This window comes from Aythya marila (genome assembly GCF_965140915.1).
Source record: "Aythya marila genome assembly, chromosome: 2".
Taxonomy (NCBI): Eukaryota; Metazoa; Chordata; class Aves; order Anseriformes; family Anatidae; genus Aythya; species Aythya marila.
In genome coordinates, this window is record NC_139043.1 from 140,738,606 (window position 1) to 140,756,197 (window position 17,592).

Consider the following 17,592-nt stretch of genomic DNA (forward strand, 5'->3'; position numbering starts at 1 on the left):
AAGGTTGGAAAAGACCTCCAAGATTATTTGGTCTGATCATCACCCTACCACCAGTATCAACCAATATATCTTTTATTCTGTTGTTAGACAGTTTGAATGCCTTCTCCTTTCACTTTTCTTACAAATTCATTTGAAACAGGAAAATTTGACAGTCACATCAACACAGTGTGTAGTGGGAACAAAAAAAAAAAAAACAAGTTTAATTATCTCCTAACCGTTGGCCCTAAAAAGAAAAATGAAGGCAAGATGACCACCATCACCTCTGAGGTACACAAAAAGTACTTCACAAAAGTTTAACTAGAATTTCATTCAGGTAGGTCTTTAAGTGGCCATTTGCAAAATAGGAAAACACTATTATTTTTATTATTTTTATTTCTTTTAAAATACTGAGAAATCATTTTTTGTCAGGTAATGTCAGAAATTACATTTCATGTAAAATTACTTATAAAGCTTTCTCTGATGCGTGCTGAGCTTTTTCTGTTTTCAAAACTAGAGAACAAGAGAGACCATAATAACTGACTGCCAGCTAGCACATTCACTTGGGTTGTCATTGTCAATTCTATATTCAGCTTGATTGTAGGGAGAAAAGTAAAAGCAAAACAGATAAAAAAAAAAATAAAAAGTACAAGTTACATAAAAGAATGAAGTAACACAAATTTTTAAAATTTTTGGTCATCTACCAGATTCCTCTAACACTCACTATCTTCAAGCATTAGGAACTGTCCTGTATATTATATTTCACAGATTTCACAGAATTTCACAGAATTTTCTAGGTTGGAAGAGACCTCAAGGTCATCGAGTCCAACCTCCAACCTAACGCTAACAGCCCTCCACTAAACCATATCCCTAAGCTCTACATCTAAACGTCTTTTGAAGACTTCCAGGGATGGTGACTCCACCACTTCCCTGGGCAGCCTGTTCCAGTGCCTCACAACCCTTTCAGTGAAGAAGTTCTTCCTAACATCTAACCTAAAACTCCCCTGGCTCAACTTAAGCCCATTCCCCCTCGTCCTGTCACCAGGCACGTGGGAGAACAGGCCAACCCCCACCTCGCTACAGCCTCCCTTGATGTACCTAAAAAGAGCAATATGGAAAATACATCTTTAGAACAAAACTGAATGTAATAAAACCAATTAATTTTAAAATGATAAATCTCCTTTCTCCTTATTTCTTTCTTTTCTCCTTCCCCACTTAGCTGTTTGAGATTTATAAAAATTATAGAAAAATCACATTAATATACAACACAAAGCAAGAACATAGCCCAAGATTCATTCTCTTAATACAGTACAAAATTTGACTATTATTAAGTATAAAATATGTATGTTTAATCCTTTTTAGTGTATGATGAGACCAAAACCTTGCCACATAAACCCACTACGATGTTCAACAATCAAATTAAAACAAAGAAAACAATTTGGAAACTTAGATAGCTAAGAGATTAAAATTAATTCAAAACATAAAACAGATCACTGGCAGTGTATGATTCTTTGGAGCCCTTTTAGAAATGTTCTATAAAGCCAGCTAGGAATGAAATTTAAAGCATTTGATAGAAACAAAATACAATTCTATTACATAGTTCTATTTTTTATTTTTATAGCACTATTACTCACTATTAATTCGGCATGCAACAAAGAGCTAGCATTAAAAGTCTGTATTAAAAATGCTACACCATTCTGAGGACTACTATGAAAGTTTACACCTGCATGTATCAAACATTTGGGGTCATGGAAAATATACTGCAGAAAATACAATATTGTCCATTAGATTCTAATAAAGATTTTATATAATAACATCTGAAACATCTTCTGCAAGTTTTTATTGTGGTTCTGTGTGTGTGTGTTGCATTCTTTTTTTTTTTTTTTTAACATCCCCTTATGTCCTTCACAAAGACCTTCAGTTACATGTGTATGTCAGTATTTGTACAACACAGTATTTACATGAGAAAATTATTTTAAATTGCCTTCAATAGTTTTTTTCCCAGATCATCAGAGATGATACGCAGCATCACTTGTACACTTATGTACAGTACAAGTACATTATGTATTTTATGTTCTCTGCATACGAAGAAAAGTTTATATTGCACCATGTAATTTCATATAGAATTCCATTTCAGTTTTTACTGAGAAGTTTAGTTTTGAAAGAACAGCTCAACAACAAAAATGAATTTTCCAAGACATTTTCAGCAAGTTAAGTATTAGAAAAATGATACAATGGTAGGTTTTATATTTTACCTGAAGTCTGAGCCTATCCGTTTTCCATTCTCAGGTTCTCCAGGATCTGGACACAAATTGGATGCCTGTTTAATACCTCCCTCATTTACTGTAAAACAAAACAAAACAAACAAACAAACAAACAAACAAAATAATACTGTTTTTAGGAAATGCATATTTAAGCAATTAACAAACATGAAAAAGTATATCTATACCTTTTATCATTTAAAACAGATTTTCTACAGAATATGAACATCTACATAATATCTAATTTCAGTACATAACATTCCTCTCTATCTCAAGCAAAGCATGTATTCCTGTATGTTTAAAAATAATAATGAGTTTTCTATAAATTGTACTACTCAGCTATTTTGTTTGCTTGTAATACTACTGAACCCATATGTAAATATTACTGCTATTCCTTTACAAACATTCACATATAAAAGAGTGTTCATCAAGGCTGTAACATTTTACTCTGAACATAGTTTAATAAATGTCATCTCCACTGAGAGCTGACCTTTTCTCCTTGAACTTGAATGGGTAGGCTCATCCTGACAGAATCATCCTTAATTAAAAATGCAGATACCCCCAGAATGCCAGTTTGATTTGCATACATTTATCTTACAATAAACTAAAACAGATCTTCAGAGAGAAACTTCCTGTGAATCTTTCAATATGTTTTTCCAGAAATTTGTATGTAACCATTTACCCCCATTATATTGCTCCCTCTTCGTTTGTTTTTGCTTTGTGTTTTGCTTTTGTTTGTTTGTTTGTTTGTTCTGGTTTAACGCATCATGCACTTTCCCATAATTTCTATAGATTTGTAAAGTATATATTGCAAAAATAAGTTTCAGGCCAAAATAATTACATTCTTCAAAAAGTAGCACAGATTAGTCTGTTTTTATTTGGTAAAATCATGACCCAATAGAAGAATATTCTTTTCAGCAATTCAAGTTGACAAGAAACCAAGGGATTTATACTAAGAGATTGCTTGTTGGATTCATCTCTCTTTCTAGAGAATTACTCCAATGGATTCGCAATATGAGTTTATTAATATTAATTTATTAATATTAGTATCATAACTTTCCTTATAAGAAAAGGTTTGCATAACTAGGCTTATTTTCATATTGTAAAAAATGTAGTTTCTAACTATACTTCTAAAGGCTGTGCATTAAACCTAAGCTTTTCATGATGGCCAGTAACATTCAGAAATATCTGGGGGCCTTCCCTTCCCTGAAATTTGTTGTCTTACACATACACAAATGGAAGAATTGGCTCAATACCTCAGAGGAAGGCAAAGGCCAAATAAAAATGTTGTAGAGGATTGAAAGGAAAATGTGTCAAGTTAGCACTCTTCTCTAGTCAAAAACTGCCAAGCTCAGTCCTTGTCAACTGGGATCACAGACTTCTGCCCCAGCAGAGCTCTACCAAATTGGTTTTAATAGCAAATAAATGCAACCCCTGTTCATCTGCATCACTATGTTAGGGAACTTCGGATTAGCAGGGCTCTTCCTCAGAGCCATATTACTTTCCATCATTTCTCCCCCAGTATTGTAGATAAAAGCATGGACATAAAAACAAGTTCCCACTACTGTTGGAATGCATGTATTTCTAACAACTGTATATTAAAAATTGTATGTAATCTAATGATTCCTTAAACTGCATTCCACAAAGCCATCTATGAGGAACTTGCTAGGCAACTATTTTGAATTAATTATCTTAGAAATGTCCATTCATTTAAACAGTTTCAAAGCCTGAGAAATTCAGAAACATCACAACCAGCCAGTTAAACATAGACAGAACCTTAAAACTTGAGGTAGATAGAATTCACTGAGCAATTTTCCACAATGCAGGAAGGTAGAGGAATTATGTCTGACAACAAATAGGGAAAAAGATACCTTCTTGGTTTTGTGACTGTCCGTTAACTATCCTAACATTAAACATATGTTAAATATGTAGCTAGAAACTTACTCATGATGTTGGATAATAATAATAATAAAGATTTTATTATTTTTTAATTACTGTTTTGGGACTATATCATAGCATACAGATTTACATATATTATTTTTTTTTTTACTATAAACAAAGTAAAATTACCATATTAAACAACTATTTACGTTTATCAGTATTCAAGTTCTAATATTTAAAGTAGTTTTATTTTTATACAATACATTTACCTCTCTTAGGTAACACAGTAAATATAAATATTTTAAAAAAATAATCTATTGGATTTTACAGCACGAGAATTATTATATTCTACAATTTCTACCAAAAATGGCAACTTGAGAAACCATACTGTTTTCTGACATCTTAAATATAAAGACTTATTCTTTAAAATACTCTATGAAATTGATTTAAAAAATATAACTTTTATATTTATTCATATTCTTAAAAACCTAAAGTGTTATTTAAAGAAAATCAATAAAATACTTACAGTAAAAATAAATAAAAAAAAAAATAAAACAACATATATGACAATAGCAATCCAGAAGAAGGTTCTATGTAGAAGTCATAAAAATGATTTCTCCATCACATTTGGTCCCAAATCAGTAATGCATTTAAGGCCAAATGCAAATCCATTCTGATTTCTGTTCAGTACTTTACAAAAAATATGTACAACTTAAATTTTGAAAGTTTGTATTCAAGTTAATGTTTCCAGACATAATGCTTGATTTTTCAGTCTACTGTAATCCACTTCTCAAATAGCTCCCCAAGACTACCTCTTTATCTATCTGTCTATATATCTACCTACCTATCTATGTACTTACACTCCAGATATTCATGTGAGAGTTAGCAGTTTTAGGTTTTCTTTTCATTTAAAGTTAAAGGCAGAAAAGCATTCATTCATGGTCTGATCATGAAACTGAGAGCAAGAAATCTCAGAGTTCTAATTTAGATTGACCTTTTTTATGTTTTTAATGCAAAATGAAATTCATGCATACTTATTTCAAAATATATCATTGTATCAGAAGCTACCATTCTGGCTTCAATATGTGCCAATCAACTATGCTGATGTCATGCTTTTGTTCTTACAGGGTAAACTTGATAACAATAAGCATTTCAACTAAGCATATGCATAAATGTTTGCAGGATTAGGGACTATCTTTTAAAAATAATTTCTAAATGAAGATAATTACATGGTATGTTAGATAACCGGTACATTAAAAAATAGGAAAAGACATACACATGAGGAATGTTAGATGATTTCTAAAGACTTTTATAATACAAATAATTTTACTACTGTAAAATAGGTATTCAATTATGCGTATCTTAGTTCCACTAACAGCTGAATGACCATCATCCTTTTTTTTAAAGACTCTACCTGTCACTGTAATGCAAATAGAGATCCAGCTGAGGTCACACTGGGAATTTTATCTAAATCAAAAGCTAAATACACAGGCTTTTCATGAAGTGCTTTCTCTTCAATTTCACCAACTACGGTGACTAGCTAACCAAATGATAGACTACAATATAAAATCTAGGTTATCTTTTTATGACCAGATTATGATTCACTAAAGGTACAAATCAACAAGGTTTTCACCTTTGCTTGTTATTGATTCATGTAAGTAATCTACTCTGTGTAACAAATAAGCCAGGATATAGAAGTTTTCAGTTTTACATAGACTATCATAACATTAAATGATATACAGTTTATTTAAAATATTTATTAATAACTTTAATAATTAATTTCATTACAATGACTTTTAAATATCACAAATCTCTGGTACTTTACTATAAATATGCATTCCTTATTAATGCTTATATAATGGAATAGTTAATGCTTTGCATAAAACAAATGTATAGAGAAACAATCTGTTTTATCAGCCATTTTACTACTTTCTAATTTGTAACTATGAAAGCACAAATGGACTCTGTCAAGAGACTTTAGTTATATAAACACTATTTATTTTGCTGTTATTTCTTGTTGTGTAATCACTCTACTTTGCAGTCACACGATATATATATATCAAAGGAACACTTGTTCTTAAGTATCTCAATACATTAGTTTTAAATAAAACAGAAATGTCTTTCAGAACTGTTTAGATGATGCAGTTTACAGAAAAGTTGAATGTGGCAATAAGCTACATTATAAAGCTGAACAGAAGTATATTTTGCTTTGTTTTTCTAACTTAAGAAAAGATCTTGCTCTGCTTGAAGACAGCTTTATATATATATATAAAAAGTCTGACAGTTTAAAATCCAAAACTGAAAAATACTTTAAAAATATGCCAGTGTGCCCCTACTAAATTTTGGACTCTGAATCAATCTCCCTGGGGAAAAAAAAAAAAAAGTTTAAATGTGCCCAGCGTAAGGAGCCTCAAAAGTAAGTCCTTCCACTCCTGTGAAGAATAATGATACGTAGTATAAACAGACATATGCTAATATGCTAAAGCATTTAGTCCATCCTTTAACTGATTACTTCATTTTAAAACATGGTTCTAGTCCAAAAAGGAGTTCTATAAAAATGGCACCTTCTTCTGAAAAAAAAAAAATATATCCTCTTTTAGGTAATTGTATATAAAATCATAGCTGTTTAATTTATGTCAAAAATGGTTTTGCTACTCCTTATGAGTTAATCAGGACTCAGTCCTATAAGATGCTGAGCACTTTCTGTTTCTACTTTCTTTAATTACAATTGAAGCACTAAGCATCTAAGCATCTCCAAATTTTTTAAACTTACAGGTAGTTAATCAGTTCAAAATGTCAAAGTTAATGAAGAAAAAGAGATTTCAGGAATTGAACTCAAGGGTGTTGCTTGAAAAAGATATTTGCTTGTATGTTTGTAAATGAGAATGGGCTTTGGCTTGCATAGCCTTTTCCTATTAGTACAAGCTTTCAATTAAAATAACGTATCTCCTGATCTCAGCTAAGATTTCAGCTGACAACTGGGAGGCTGAATATTTATTTCTTTATAAACACTTTAATTTTAATGTGAAATTCCTGAGAAAATAACATCATTCCACAACACCAGATTTATAGAAAGTCTGCCTTTAGAGTAGAACCATATTTAAAATTTCACCATGCAGACTGGATGAACAGATTTAAGTTAGTTATACTTTTAGAAATACATAAACAATTTCAAAAACACACAAACACAGCACAAAGTTCACTCTTGCACTAGAAAAAAGTAACAAAAAAGGAGTACACTCACAGATAGAAAACTTGTTGCTGTTGTCTTTCCCTGGAAACAATTTAAATCCTCTAGATTTAAAATCTATGGCCTTTTTCACTAGTTAAAAAACAAACAAACAAACAAAAACACATATCAGGCAATACAGTCTAAAATATTTCATTTCATTTGATAAATTTAATCATGAAACTATATACAAATTAGAGTACCAGCTACCTAGCAAGCTCATATTTTGTACCTATTGTGGAAAACAATTTACTAAAACAAATTGGAGACCAATTTGTGTGCCTAACAAAGGACAGAAGTAAAATCTGTAACTAATTATTTCTCCTGCATAACTGAAAATAAAATGAAGGCCAAAAGTATTTATTTCCATGCACTATTATAAATGTAAAACATTGTCACATATTTATGGAACCTGGGAAATAAATAATAAAAAAAAAAGTTAGATATGTTGCTTGAAAACTGTTGACTCTTATGTGGTGTTTCTACTGTATACAGAAACACTAGTACTTATCTCCTTGACATCAAAAATAAAATAAAATAAATACTATAAAGAATACTTGCCAAAAGAAGTCAGCAACCTTTAAAAATAAAGAAACTCTAAAATTTTTGAAATAGCTGAATTTGGGGGGAAATTTTATTTTATTTTATTTTATTTTATTTCCAGTAACTGAGTATTTAAGAGGAAACAGTGTCATCCACAACATCTTATTGAAAGCACACTAGAATCAAAATATTTTCCCAAATCTAAATTCCATCAGTGTGCAAGCAATAGAGGATTTATACTACTTTCTGCATATATTCTGAAAAGGTTTAGTTAGCAGTAGAAATAACATATTTTTATCAACATATTTGCCTGTAACTTCATAGTTCAAAAATTATATTAAAAATCAGTATTACATTTCGTTAAAAAAATAGACAAAGAAACACTGTTACAGCTCACAAAAAAATCCTTCTAAAAGTAGCATACATTCTCAAGATCTACAGACACTCATATCCACCCCACGTTGAAGTGTCTCCACTAGTTCTTTTCAAATCTACCTTAGCTATGTCCCTAGCTTTAGTACCAAAAAAAAATTTTTATTCAGGATATATACAGATTTTATTATTCGTGTTAAATTATTTTTCACATAAAAACAGAAACCTTTCATTAATAGGAAAAAAAAAATCACATTATTTAACCAAACATACAAGGCTAAGGTACTTTTTTAACTAAAGAGAATTGGATATTAAAACTGAAATACAGTTTGCTGCTCTACTGTTGGATCTGCAGCTGCTTCTTTCTCCACTTGAAAATCCTTATTTTCAAAGTGTGATATGGAAGGTAGCTGTCTCGCACCTCACCCCGACTCACCACCGGCTGAACTATATGTGTAAAAGCTTATGTTTTGGACTGTTTTTGTGATAAAGGCAGTTAACTGAGGCAAAACATGTGGTGTTAATGTATTTTTGAAACAAAAAAAAAAAATAATAAAAAGAGAGTAAAACTGAAACAACAGATATAAAAAATTAAGAGAGAATAAAACAGAAACAGAGACTTAAACTTGTTTCTTTCACTCAAGTGCTGTTTTCTCCAATTAACTTTGCCAGTGAATAATGAACCCTATATAAAAGAGGACCTAACTAAAATAATAATAATAATTTAAATTTAATATACAGGTTAATATTAGGTACATTATAATCAAGTGACTTCATAGACTACATACATTTACAAGCTATAGGGAAGAGGAAGTTTTATGTTGACTATCAGGAAATAATGCTGTGGAATACAGAGATAAAAGGAATTAGGTCTAAGAGAATTTAACCCCAGAAGACAGACAGTATTCTATCAAAGAATTATTTTGCACCTGTCAAATTATTATAGGAAAATAGTGAATAGTGATATTACTACTTATACAAAGCAAAAATACCAAAGTAGCAAAATAATATTATTAAGTAACAGTAATCATTACCATGCACAAGAGCAGAAAAAAAAAAATTAGGAAAAAACAACTAGTAAATAAGACACTTTATAGGATAGTTGAGAAGTCATGATAAATATTTTACACTTCCAGCAGAAGAAACTATATTTTCATCTAAGTAAATGAAGGTTTTTATTTCACAATGTAAAATGTAAATTTCCATCATAATGTAACCTACGTACATTCCCAATGGTTCTGGGAAGTAAGTTATTTGCAGGAGTGGAATGTATCTGTTATCAGAAAATACTATTATTATTATTTTAAATAATTGAAGCCTTAAGCAATGCTATAGTCAGTGGAAGTCACAGACATAACTGTACCCTCAAACTGCAAAGCCATACTGAAATAATAACAATCACAGAATCAGGGAATCACAGAATCACACCGTAGTTGAGGTTTGAAGGGAACTCTGGAGATCATCTAGTCCAACCTTCCTATTCAAGCAGGGACACCTAGAGCACACTACCCTAGACTGTGTTCAGGTGGCTTTTGAATATCTCCAGGGAAGGAGACTCCACAGCCTCTCTGGGCAAACTGTTCCAGTGCTCCGTCAACTTCAGAGTAAATAATTTCTTCCTCATGTTCAAGCAGATCTTACTGTGTCTCATTTTGTGCCTGTCATCTTATTGCTGAGCACGACAGAGAAAAGTCTGGCCCCATCCTCCTGACACCCTTCATATACTTATACTCATTGATAAGATTCCCCTTGAGCCTTCTCTTTTCCAGGCTGAACAGTTCCAACTACCTCAGCTTTACCTCATATGGGAGATGCTCCAGGACCTTTATCATTTTAGTAGCCTTTTGCTGGATTGTTGTATACTGGGGAGCCCAGAATAGGACACAGCACATCAAGGCTGAGTAGTGAGGGAGGATTACCTGCTGGCAATGCTTTTCCTAAAGCACCTAAAGCATTGGCCTTCATGGCTACAAGTGCACATTGCTGGTTTATGGGCAATTTGTCCACCAGGATTCCCAGGTCCTTCTCTGCATGCTCTCACATAACGTTGGGAGATTTTTAAGATGCTCTTTGTACACATATATGAACCTATGAGTACAGCTGTAAGCTTCTCTAGGCCTTTGAGCATCAATGTAAAATAACTCATGGATCAGACAACATGCCTGGTATTTTTGTAACACCAAAGTAAAATGGGAGTGGGCTTGAATGTATGATCTCAGGTGCTGGGATGGGTTTTAGTTCTAGTATTAGGGAGATGTGTGTCCTTTATTTTTAGAAATCATCATACCAACATGACAAAGACAGAAGACCTTTTCTTTGCTTCTTTTCAACCTCAGTCCTCAAATGGCATATCCACAGTTTACATACACAAGAAACAGAGTTTACAATATATAAAATGGAACTGTAAAATAGACATGAGGTTCAACAAGACCAAGTGGAATGTGCTGTCAAGGCAACCCAAACATTAATAAAGACTGAGGGATGAAGGGAGAGCAGCCCTATGGAGAACAACTTAGGAGCAATGCTGGATGAAAACCTCATCATGAGCTGGCAATGTGTGCTTGAAGCACATAAAACCAGCCACACCCTAAGCTGCATCAAAAGAAGCATGGCCAGCATGTCAAGGGTGGTGATTCCCTGTGCTCTGCTCTAATGAGGCCCTATCAGGAGTACTGCATTCAGCTCTGGGGCCCCTAGCACAGGAGATACATGAGCCTTTTGGAGTGGGTCCAGAGACCATGAAAATGATCAGAGGACTGGAATACCTCTCGTAGGGTAAGGAGGCTGAGGGAGCTGGTGTTGTTCAGCCTGTATAAGAAAAACTCCGGGAAGACCTTATAAGGCCTTCCAGTACTTATATGGGGCCTACAAGAAAGACAGGGAGAGACTCTTTATCAGGGAGTTTAGTGATGGGGCAAGGGGTAATGGCTTTAAACTAAAAAAGAGAAGGTTTAGATTAGATATAAGGAAGAAATCGTTCATTATGACAGTGGTGAGGCACTGGAACTAGTTGCCCGGAGAAGCTAAGGGTGCCCCATCCCTGGAAGTGTTCCAGATCAGGCTGACTGGGGCTTTGAGCAACTTGACTTAGTGGAAGGTGTCCCTGCCAATGTTAGAGGGGTTGGAATTAGATGGTCTTTAAGGTTCCTTCCAACCCAAACCATTCTATGATTTTATAACTATTTGCAACACCTTGCTATGGCTATTAAATAGTACAAGGAAAGCAAGCAACAAGAACTCTGAATGTTCTTTACCCAAAAAGAGGTGAAACATACTTTTATTTTATTTATTTTATTTTATTTTATTTTATTTTATTTTATTTTATTTTATTTTATTTTTTACTTTTGTTTAAATGCTGATTTATTGAACAGTACTTTAGTAATACAGTGTGAGGGAGCAGCTATAGGAATGTATTTTGTACAAACATGTGCAGTGACTAAAATATGTGTCAGGCTGTATATGCATATACATACATACAACCTAGACACATACAGACAATATATAGACTATGTAATTTTATCTAAAGCTACAGGGTCCAGTGTTTTCTGCAAATACAAAAGATGAAACTGAAGACTTCATTGAGGAAGGAAGGATATAAAGAGTTCTAAAAATAAAAGAAGTCTGCATGGGAGATGAAATTTTGCATGCCAGATGGGTGATCTGAGATTCTGGTAATAGAACAAGCTTGTATACACAGTAGTCAATTGACATATAAACTTAAAGAGGTTCAGAATAATTTTGTTGAAGTCTTTGTCCTAAATATCCTCTTACGCAAGATAATGAAGCTTCAGGTACTTTTAGGCAATGTTTTAGACACACTGAAAAAAAAATATATTTTTTTTCCTTTTGTAGAAAAGTTACATATAACTGTATATTTATTCATATTCTGTGGCTTGCTGGTTTTTACATTTTTCTATGGAAAGCAACTCATAGGATGAAAACTCCTCAGAACTTATGAGCTACACATTTTGATTAGGTCCTTGAGATTTTTAGAATAGAACCACATGCCTATTTTCTACAAACACTGTCTCAGAAAATAAAAAAAACAACAACAACAACAACAACAACAAAACAAAAAAAACCCCACTGATTTCCCAGTTTATTTTTGTCTTTCTATACCATATTTGTCTTAACTGCAGTATGGATGTGTTGAAAAGGATGGAGATCTTTGGAATACTGCCTAAACATCAGAAACAAACAAAGTGTTCCATATGCTTAAGAACACTCTCCATGATTTAACAGAACATGTTGCTGTTGACAGAGAAACAACATGCTTCTTGAGGAAACTGTTTTATATTTATCTTAGTTAATCAGTATGAGAATCAAGAATTGCAAAGTATTTCTTATTTCTTAATACAGGATGAATGACATGACTAATGGGAATCAGGATGTAGAAAACAGGGAGAAAAACTACTGATAGGTTTCCATTTAAGCTTCAATAAATTAAGTTCCAGATGTCAAAATGGCAACTTAAATTTAAGTGTTGAGTTACACATAAAGCAAAACAAAAAAGGATTCAAGTAATGTGAAGCCAGCAACCACCTGACTCCATGTTTTTTTTCCCTTAATATCTGCATCCAAATTTTTATTTCAAAGGCAGATATACTTTCAAGTATATCTGAAGGAATTGCTGTGTTATGAAGGTACACAGTCTTTCAAAATATTCTAAGACATAGGTCTTAATTCTGTATTCATAGTTAAAAAAAATAATAATAAATTTGGAAACAATACCTTAATACTGCCATTTTACACATTTGTACTTTTGATGATACATATACAAAATATAGGCAAAAGGTTGACCACTAGACTGGTCTCAATTTTCTCTGATGACATTTGTCTCAATAGGTCAACAACTTTTGGAATTCCTGGTTTCTTATTACAGAGACCAAAAATCAAGTCAAGATTTTTAACCATGATTACACATGGTGGTACAAGCTATTCTGAACAAAATATAACTTCCATATAATATTCCAGTGGATTACAGGAAGTAGAAAGTCAGTAGCAATCTCAGAAGCGCTAGGCAGGAAAAAAAGAGGAAAACAAAGAACACAGAGAGTTTGAACTCTCCTTCTAATTATCAATTATACAGCTCTACCAACTTTCTTCAGAGGTTTATCTACTTAGCTTTTAGCCTGTGGTAAAGCCTTGACTCTTTTGAGAGGGATGACATAACCCAATGAGCTGGCCTGTCAGACTGATTATGATTTATACTTAGTTTAGATTCATGTCATTCTGATATAAATAACAGTAGAAGATGGAAGTTTGTACCAATACAACAACTTAACTCTGAACTGAACAAAAAAGGCAGAGTAACTATATATATATATATATATATATTATAATTTCAAAAAGTGGAAACCGATGTTTTAAATTACATTAATATTTAAGATAATATCTGCTATTTATGATATGTAAGGAGATACAAAACCTTGTGAGAGAGGACTAATCTTGACAATTACTGCATTTAGCACATTTACTCTTTATGCCAGTTCCTATATTAAAAAGCACCTCAGCCAAATAAGAATATATGTACGTATATTTTAGGGCTGCCTATTATACAATAAAGACTTAGAAATATAATTTCTGTAGGAACCTTGAATACAATAATCTCTCAGACACTAGAAACAAAGCTTACAAACTAAGAGCTATTTCTCATATTTTACAATTCTGGCTCTGCTGAAGAAGTATATCCTGAGAGACATGCACAAGGCAAAAACTTCCAGATGGAAAATTTCCTTCTATAATATGGAAGCATCAAGGATAACCATGCAAAATACTCTATTTAAAACACAGACAACTCAAAAATTCATGTATTTGTTTTAGTTATGCAACAGCATTTATGTAGAGAAATTGTCTAACTTGTCTTGTCCATACTTTCTTACTTTTCTACCAAGTACAAAGAACATTTAAAATGTTGAAGACTGAAATTCACCAAAACCAAAAGTTACGCATGTAACAGGCACTCAGGTTGTATTACTACAAGAAACTACACAGAGTAAAAATCATTGGAAACTGAGGACTCTTCCGACCATGTATACTTCTTTCCTCTTTAAAGTAGTTGCTCATAGTAGTTCAAACACCGAAACAGCCCCTTTCCTGAAACTCTCTCACATTAAATTCACTGCACCCCAGCTAATAGAGGAGAACAATACCATATTATCAAAGCCGTATTTCATGACTGCACTTAAATTATTGCCCTCCTTAAATGACATCTGCTGAGATACAATAATATGAAAAAAAAAAAAAGGCAATAGACTGCTCATTTGGCTGTGCCTATATATGAAGGCAGGGGATGGCAATTCAGGAGAACTATAGAGCTGTTCTCAAGCCATGAAGGGAGGAAATCAGATGGGCCAAGCCCCATCTGGAATTAAATTTGCCTAGTATAGCATAAGACAATAAAAAATGCTTTTAAAAATACATCAACTGCAAATGAAACCTCGAGGAGTATCTCCATCGTTTATTGAATATCAGGTGAAATGTAGTGATGAAAGATAGGGTACTTAATGTCTTTTTTTAACTCAGTCTTTACAGTAAAGCTAATTATTCTCAGGGTGCACAGCCACCTGAGTTGAAAGATGATGACAAGGAACAAGATGAAGACTACTACATAATCAATAACAGTAAGCATATTCTCTGCATTTATGCTATTCAGGAAATAACAAGTAATTAACTGCTTTCTAAAGAGAGAGGAAAATAGTTGTTTTTAATACAGCTTAGAACCAATACAGTTTAGTGCAGAACCACTGATTGCTCCAGAACATAAAATATTAGATTATGACAGATTTTATTTGATGCATATACTATTTCTAATGATGGAAACAGGAGTCCAGTATACTCTGGATTTTCCCACATACAGTGCTTATATGCAGATATATCAAATAAATCATACATGATACACTGAATTAGACATATGCTTGGAATTATGTGTTCCAAAAACGTTGGTATACATGCACAGCAGATCTACCAAGCCTTAACCTTGAACTTATTATTCATGCGCAGGTCGTTTTTTTATTTTTTTTTTTTGGGGGGGGGGGAGTATTTGTTTGTTTGTTTTTTTCATACACTGCATGTTTACTAGGCATGTAACATATATAGTTATCCAGAATTTCCAAACTCTGACTACACAAGTCCTAAATATGAAGATGTCATTGCGATTACAACTTCACCACTTCAAGGGACTGTAAAAGGCAGAAAAAAAAAAAAATAAGAAAGGTGAAAGGTGTGTGTGTATGTAGATATTGCAGCCTATTTAGATTTCAGGTGATAGCACTTCAGGCTCCAGAAATCTTTATTTAAAAAAAATCTGAACCAAAGTATTGCATAACAAACCATGCACAAACACACTGATGATGTAGCACAATTTTCTAGTCTTTTTGCATCTTGAAGGTTGGCATTAGAGGATGTAAATAGAGAATTATATAAGTAGATAATGATTATTTTTTTTAATATAAAGAATGATTCAAGATGAGCAATCAGACTGTAAAGTTAACCATCCCCTTTTCACACTATTTTCTTTTCTTTTTTTTTTTTGAGTTTATTTGTTTCAAGATCATACTATAGTTTAAGCACAGTATCTTTGTGCACAATAAAATGACTAAAATAATATCAATTACTTTTTGACTCCTTGCAAAAAGGAGAGATGTTTAAACAAAGCTACTGTTCATTACGATATATTAAATGAATAAAATGAGATTTTGAGTCTCTTCCAGGTATATAAATTTTGCTGGCTGAAGATCTGATTTAGTATTACCCCTTCCCACAGTCAAAATGTTTTATCCAGAATGAAAGAAAATATAAATGAAACTGAATGTGTTTTTTTTTTTTTTCATAAAATGATGGTTCAACAAACACAATTATATACTTTAGAATCATATGTCTATGGCTTCATTAACCTAATGTGTGCATTTCATGTTTATATTAAAATATAATGTATTTTGATTTTACTTTAATACGATACATTTTCATTTTAATAGTGCAAGTTCTCAGTTCATTCTTAATCTACAGATGAAAACCTATGACGATTTTAAGAGAACAGTACTGTGTATTACATTAGCCATGTACAATTTAATATGTACTTGAAAAATTCTCATTGGGTTCTTATCACAGAAAAAATACACTGAAAGGAAAGACTACACCAAAAGGAAAAAAATCTCTTCTCTTGACTTAAAAGTATAACTGCTGAAGAGCTGCTGGAACAATACAATTATTGCAAGTTTTTGCAAAATAGGAACGCTCTCACTTTACTTCCACTAAAAATTACGAAAATATTTTACTTCTTTAGGTAACTTCCAACAAATATAAAGAACATCTTTGAACAATAATGTAATGTAATTATGATCTGAACTTTATAAACTGTGATAGAACAAGTACTGATAAAAATAAAATGTGTGTGATATATGTTATATAATATAGGTTATTCTATATATTAGTACCGAGCTAAGAATGATGAGGAGGAATGATGAAGAAATAATTTTAAGACTTTGAACATCATAAAAGTTCTGTATAGGGACTACCTTTGGTCAGTTTGGGCCACCTGTCATGGCTGTGCCCTGCCCAGCTTTTTATGTGCACCCCCAGCCTCCTCACTAGCAGGGTGGCATGAGAAGCAAAAAAGTCCTTGATTTAGTATAAGCTCTGATCAGCAACAACAATAACAAAGGCGCTATCACCACTATTTTAATCCTAAATACAAAGTCAGTTACAGTGAATAAAATGAACAACAAAACCAGGACACCATGCCTTTTGTCTATTTTGCATGTCTCCCAATAGATGTGCATCTGGCTACCGTAGTTTTGCTTTGCAGCCTTTCCTGACAGCCCTTGAACTGCACAAGCACAGGCTGCTCTATAAGAGAAGGTTGTTAGTGGCCGCTTTGAATAAGTGTGTGTTAAAAAATGCTACATCTTCATTTTTAGTATTTTGTAGTTATTTTAGAGCAATAATAAATAGATTCAGAAGATTTTTTTTCTCTCCTTTTTCTTCCTTCTAATCACACTAGACTTAACTATTGGATGAAAACTGATCTCCTTTCCAAAGATGACTTTGAAGTTGGAAGATGTAAAGAAGCTTAAATCACCATTATCAGTTTTTAATCTAAGAAAAATATTTAAATAAACAAACCATGGATTATAGATTTCATCCAGCAAACAGATGTCTATTTATCTCAATGAACACATTAAAGAGGTATTTCCAAACACTTTATGAAAAGTTAAACAAATATAGTTATGCTAATGAGAATTTCTTGTGACTTTATGAACTACTGCCACTTCGAAGACACAGAGTACACAAACCTTATGTATGAGTATTCTTATACAAATACATGAATGC

General features: G+C 32.6%; 1 protein-coding gene across 3 annotated transcripts in view; it reads right to left on the reverse strand.

The window, feature by feature from the left end:
• The window catches only part of CSMD3 (CUB and Sushi multiple domains 3), a gene marked incomplete at both ends in the record, with an annotated part of 682,849 nt that overhangs the window by 412,641 nt on the left and 252,616 nt on the right, over positions 1–17,592 (reverse strand). For 2 of the 3 annotated variants that reach the window (XM_082754087.1, XM_082754086.1), the window contains 2 exons: positions 2,232–2,319; positions 7,363–7,440. In XM_082754087.1, the coding sequence (XP_082610213.1) occupies positions 2,232–2,319; positions 7,363–7,440 (166 nt within the window). The remainder of the gene's footprint in view (positions 1–2,231; positions 2,320–7,362; positions 7,441–17,592) is intronic. The other variant, XM_082754088.1, reaches the window with a different exon arrangement.